Source organism: Astatotilapia calliptera, chromosome 2 (assembly GCF_900246225.1).
Source record: "Astatotilapia calliptera chromosome 2, fAstCal1.2, whole genome shotgun sequence".
In the NCBI taxonomy this organism is placed as follows: Eukaryota; Metazoa; Chordata; class Actinopteri; order Cichliformes; family Cichlidae; genus Astatotilapia; species Astatotilapia calliptera.
In genome coordinates, this window is record NC_039303.1 from 34,181,571 (window position 1) to 34,187,896 (window position 6,326).

Consider the following 6,326-nt stretch of genomic DNA (forward strand, 5'->3'; position numbering starts at 1 on the left):
CTGAATCTTTAAAATTGTTTGGGAGTTTCATCAGGAGTACGACTCGTGTACGGCTGCATTTGACATGCGCTCCACATAACACATGCAGGATCTGCGCTAGAGCGTTGTTATACCTGCAAAATAATGCCTGCAACAACCAATCAAATGAAAGCAATTGAGACGAACTGCCATCTTCAATAACAAACTGTGCCAATCACCAGAAATCAAGCCAATTACCACCCTTCGTCGCAGTCACGTGTTACAGGGGTAGCAGAACGCCGATTGGCCGTCGTAGCACTGCCTCCCGAGTTCATTTATGTTCTGGGAGTGAGTGATTGACTTTATCAGTCCAAGGACATCATCCGCCTGGTAAGGGGGGGAAGTTTGATCCTCTTTCTCACGGATTGCAGTCAACGGGAGTTTTTTCTCCCAACTCTTTGCATAGGATTTTTCCCCATTTTGGCTTGGTTTGTTTTTGTTGTTTTTGGATTTTTCCGCGCAACGTGGTACATCTCGACGCAGTGTGCAGCTTGCGCGCTCCGCTAAACTGGATTTTAATTTTATTTTCAGTTTTTTTCTTCCCAGCTCCTGAGTTTGCTTCAAGCTCATGACTATGCTTCTTGATAGCGGTCCGCAGTTTGCATCGTTAGGAGTGGGGGGCTTCGGGACGCCGCGGCACCACGAAATCGGGAACAGAGACCCTAGTCTGGGACTGAATCCCTTCAGTGATTCCTCCCACTCCGCTGCTTTTAAAATCAGCCCCGTGGCTCACGATATCGCTTCCAGCCAGACATCAGCTTTCACACCGCAAGCCAGTGGATATGCAGCTGCACTGGGACACTCTCACGGCGGGCAGGTGGGCTCGTACGGCGGGGGAGCTTTCAATTCAACACGAGACTTTCTCTTCCGGAACCGGAGCGTTGGAGAGTCCACAGCTCCGAGCACCCAGCATGGGATCTTTGCAGCTTCGGCGGGGAGCCTCCACGGGCCGCCCGGGATCACCGATAACCCAGGACATTTGTTGTTTCCAGGACTTCATGACCAGGGAGTGAGCCACACTTCATCCAGTGGACATGTTGTTAACAGCCAAATGCATCTTGGCTTGCGCGGGGACATTTTCGGCAGACCTGATCCGTATCGTCCTGTAGCGAGCCCTCGGACAGACCACTACGGGGCTCAGCTCCACAACTACAACCACCCCATCAACATGAATATGGGGATGAATGTGCCGACACACCACGGTCCGGGAGCCTTCTTTAGATACATGAGGCAACCGATCAAGCAAGAATTATCATGCAAATGGATAGACGAGAACCAGATGAACAGACCCAAAAAGACTTGCGACAGGACTTTCAGCACCATGCACGAGATGGTCACTCATGTGTCCATGGAGCACGTCGGCGGCCCCGAGCAGAGCAACCACGTCTGCTACTGGGAGGACTGCCCGAGAGAAGGGAAATCTTTTAAGGCCAAGTACAAACTCGTCAATCACATCCGTGTGCACACGGGCGAGAAACCGTTCCCATGCCCGTTCCCCGGATGCGGGAAAATATTCGCCAGATCGGAAAACCTGAAAATACACAAAAGAACACATACAGGTAGGCACCAACAGCATCTTAGCATCATGTAAAAAATATAGAAAGAGAGCCTATTTTTAAATAGACCCCATGCTTCAGTGTTCCAGATATAAACGTGCATGTTGTTGTGTTATTGTTTACGAGGTCCTTTTCAGAAATTGGACCAACTTTTCTAATGGCGATAAGCTCCCAGTTTCCTTTTTTCGAAATTATATGAAAATATACAGATTGGATAATGTTTCCACAGTAGAGTATAAACCACATTGCTCTGCAACTTTGCTGTAGTGTTCAGCCTCGTTAATTCTTGCAGCTTTTGTCCTGAGAAGTTTTGTGCCAGTCCAAAAGATACTTCATTTACTTTACGCCAAACTTTCGGTGCATTTGCTGTATTGGTGCTTAGGGCAGACACGGGGCTCGTGTGCTTTTTGAACACATTACAAGTAAGCAATTTCTGGCTGCGTTCATAATTGTCGCTCTAGTTCAGTCAGTGCACGGTACAGAATGCCCTGTTGATTCAGTATTTACTATACAAGAGCACACGCACTGAGGAGGCCAGTAGTAGCATGAAGGAGCAGGCCTCTTGAATAAATAAAGCCTGACAGAGCAGTGTGTAGTAGTGGAGCAGTATCCATGTCGCCCCGAGAATGTAGGTTACTCTGTTATATAATAGGCTGCAGACAATTTACATCTTGTGTCTTCGGATTTACAGTCGGTGTTACAATGGGGGTTTGTTTGTGCGGGCCATTGAGGGGTAATTCACGATGTTTATTTAATCCTCCAGGTGAGAAGCCGTTTAAGTGTGAATTTGATGGCTGTGACAGACGCTTCGCCAACAGCAGCGACAGGAAAAAGCACATGCATGTGCACACATCAGACAAGCCATACATCTGCAAAGTGTGCGACAAGTCATACACACACCCTAGCTCTCTCAGGAAACACATGAAGGTAATTAACGTCTTCATTACTCCTTAAACACATTAACACACTCACACACACGCCACTCCACCTCCTTTACCACAGACAGAGACCATCACAACTTTAGGCTTTTTTTTTAAGATGTTATAGGCTAGCCCAGTCACACTGCAAAAAAAGGTACAAAAATGGTGTGCAATCACAATTAGTGTGTTAGCGGCTCTTGATTTTAAATAGCTAAAAGATTAAACGATTAATAGTTTTAAAAAAAAACTCCCCCTTTGTTGTTGTTCTCTGATGATGGATTTTGATTTGTATTTTTCTTTAAAATAGCCGTCTTCTATAAATATCCGCTAGCAATAAGCAATTTTTTTAAATATATTTTAACCATCTAGTACTTTGAGAAAACCTATTTTTATATAAACTTTAACAGTGTGTTGATGCGGATATTTCTATGCAGTCCAGAAGCTCGCCTGTTTACCATTACAGTTGCCCCATAAAACTCAGAGCTAATCCGCATTTAAGTTCAGCCTCCTTCCATAAAGACACTTAAAGGTCACCGTTTACAATGACTGCCTCAGTAACTCAGTGCTCGTGTCCCCATGTTTTGCAGGTTCATGAGTCTCAAGGATCTGAATCGTCTCCAGCAGCAAGCTCCGGATACGAGTCGTCCACACCGCCAGTCCTGGTCTCAGCCAGCACTGAGGACCCGACAAAAACGCCGCCGTCAGCCGTACAAAACACGTCTGGTCACAGCGAAGGACTGGCACCCAACTTTAATGAATGGTACGTTTGAAGTCAGAAGAACAAATTCCCTCTCAATGTGGACCAAGAGGATGAGCAGGAAAAAAAACATTAAAAAAAACTATTCATTTTCACTCCACACACATACACACACACATACACGCACACATCATCATCAGATACACACGCAAACACACGCGAATGGGATTGGAACAAGAACAACAGCAGGAGATGAGAGCAAAAGCCAGCACCAAGCAGGCCACGTCCGTTCTCAGGATCACGAAATTTGACTTTTATTCCGCAGTTTTGAGGAAATCAAATAAATCACGAATAAATAAACGCTATACTTTCTCAATATAAATAAATGTTTTTTTATCCTTTAGTTAAAGTTTTCAGAAAAAAATGTTTTATTTTTCATTTTATGTATTTTCTCAAATTTTTATTTAAAAAAAAGAATAAAAAAGGAAAATTATTTCACGCTGTTTTATATAACGGTGACGCTCTATTGTCGCCTCTTCAATTGATTGTTGAAACTTCAAACAGTCTTAAGAAACGTGCCAAAGTCTTTGTCATGAACTTGAACACAGAAAAAAAAATCATAACTAAATATTATCTCGTGAATGTATTTCCTTGTTTGATGGGGTCGAATCTGTTGTCAACGTCCGTTTTCAGGTGGAGAAATGTGGTATTAGGTTACGATTGTTACCGTTGAATATAACGTTGCCTTTTGTTAATACCGTTGTAAATACATATCCATGATGCCATATTTATCAATTTGTAATTTAATTATGGGTATAAGTTCTGAAACTTAAATGATATTTATGGAAATGTTTTCTAACAAGAACTGTACAGTTTTGGTCATAACCAGCTTAACATGGAACAAATGATAAACTAAAGCTCCAACATCGCGATTGTATCCTTCTGTTTTTTGTTGTTGTTTTATTTTTTCCTTTTTAACCAATAGGCCTACATGTGTCTTATTTGGATTAATTAAATCATTTATATGAATATTATGGATTTGTCTATATATAATGCAGATATTTCCGTCACTTTTATTTTGTTTATGAGACCATTGACATGTAAAATCATTGACTTTGTAGAGCTGAGTTCAGTTGAGCTGAGAAGCTATAAAACGGTTCTGTTGTTATCTTTATTTTTGGTTAAATTTAAACTTTTTGTGTATTTTACTTTTATAGAATCAGAACTAGATGTCAATCTTAGCATAAACTCAGTATTGGGGGAAGAAGAAAAAAAAGAGAGAAAAGAATGAACCCATCAGCCTATTGCACTCCTATACTACAGGTCTTAGAGTGTGCGAAGTCATGATTTCCAAATCAAGGTGACAGCATTTTGAGTATTTCAAATTGAGGTCAAGAGCCGAACTATATGCGCCAGTATGGCAACCTTTCTAGTTCCAGCAGTGTCTTTGTGCAAGTATGTTTAAATGTGTGCATCGGCAACAATGGAACTGTCACAACACAGTATCTTCAAAAATAAAAAAGTTTTTTTTGTCTGTCAGCTTGCATTGTTTTAAATGTAATTCTGTGAAACTAAGCGTGTTATTTGTTGTGGTGTTGCATATAGAGCAGTTTGATTACACATTTGCTTGTTTTGTGTGAATAACTTGTCAAGATGACATTTTTGTGTTTAACAAAATTTAGTGGAAGGAATTCTAGATCTATGTGGGTTGGGGAGAACACGTTCAGTGGCAAAAAGAGTTACAGCATTGCATTGTAACCTATTCTCAAGAATTAAATATTATGCATACACAAAGTATATTGTACTCATATGAGAACAATTTCAGACCACCAGCACTACTTTTAAAATAAAATGTAAAAACGGTACCTCTTGACAGTGATATATGAAATAAGTTTATTTAAATAATTTAAGGAATATATGTTTTATATGCTATTTTCTATACCTTAATTTAAAAGAAGTACTTTTTCTTATTCCCACCACCTTTCTGCCCCATGTCCAGAGGTCAGAGAATAATATCTGATGTATAAACACAGCTAGAATGTGATGTTGTAACACTTTCTGGGAGAAATGGGTCACAATCCAAGTTATTCCTGAAGAGCAAAAATGTTTTACTGATGAACTGTGTCACTGTGCCACATCGAGGCAAACCATGTTACAACAGCAGGCCTATGCGTTAGCCTATAGCTACCAGAGTCAAACGTTCCTTGTACTTTTTAGGCTACTGTATGTTGGTTGATTTATTTTATCAACTATTTATGAAGAAATGTGAACGGAAATTTTGACTGAAATTAAACAAAACATTATGAAAAGCGACTGTCAGACTGCGCCGTTGATTATTATCAGCATGTTGTTCTGCACCCTGCATGTTAACGCATATAACCGACACTGCTTGCCATGCTATTTAGTAGGAGTCACTTGAACTTGACACTGATTAAGGCGCCATCTTAGTATCTTGGCCTTGTGTGTGTGTGTGTGTGTGTGTGTGTGTGTGTGTGTGTGTGTGTGTGTGTGTGTGTGTGTGTGTGTGTGTGTGTGTGTGTGTGTGTGTGTGTTCAATGGAAATCCTAGGGGGAGGAAGTTGAAGGACCACTTCTTGGCAGTGTGTAGGGACTTTAGAAAGGCCGGTAAGGCATCTGTTTATGACTATGAAAGCTGCAAATGTAAAGTTTATTTTCTTCTTCTTCAATGACTGCTTACAGTGATTGAAAAAAATATATAATAATCCTGTCATGCAGAGTGGAAGACGGGCAACTGAGGACACTGTGTGACCGTGAAAGTGGAGCAGGAATCGTTGCCAAAAGTGGCAGTGCCTCAGCGTCTCCCACTACCCGAACAAGGCACAGCTACATAAAAAACAACCAAAGGAGTTAACACACATCAATAGGCGCCATAATAAGCATTTAAACGGCGAAAAAAATCTGTCTGAATTACAACAAGTGCACATGCACACATCGGGAAAGCCCCGTGTAATAAATAGGAATTTATTCAGTGCTTTAAAATAAAAGAAACAACAACAAATGCACATTTCCTATTGCTCTGTCTGGGAGACTGGTGTAATCTGACGACTTTACTTCCCGGTAAGTCTGACACAGAGGGTTACTTTAAACCCCCACCACACAGTATTCTTCAGCTATA

General features: G+C 41.3%; 1 protein-coding gene across 1 annotated transcript; it reads left to right on the forward strand.

Moving 5' to 3' along the window:
* The first annotated feature begins 310 nt into the window (after positions 1–310).
* On the forward strand, positions 311–3,356 carry zic3 (zic family member 3 heterotaxy 1 (odd-paired homolog, Drosophila)). Its single transcript, XM_026145036.1, has 3 exons — positions 311–1,577; positions 2,338–2,501; positions 3,082–3,356. The coding sequence occupies exons 1-3, from the start codon at positions 587–589 to the stop codon at positions 3,262–3,264; spliced, it is 1,338 nt and encodes a 445-aa protein (XP_026000821.1). The 5' UTR covers positions 311–586; the 3' UTR covers positions 3,265–3,356.
* The last annotated feature ends 2,970 nt before the right edge of the window (positions 3,357–6,326 follow it).

Coding starts and splice junctions, on each gene's coding strand:
- zic3 (XM_026145036.1), top strand. CDS start 587: ATGACTATGCTTCTTGATAGCGGTCCGCAGTTTGCATCGTTAGGAGTG. Junction 1,578..2,337: donor ACACAAAAGAACACATACAG/GTAGGCACCAAC, acceptor TTAATCCTCCAG/GTGAGAAGCCGTTTAAGTGT. Junction 2,502..3,081: donor CTCTCAGGAAACACATGAAG/GTAATTAACGTC, acceptor CATGTTTTGCAG/GTTCATGAGTCTCAAGGATC.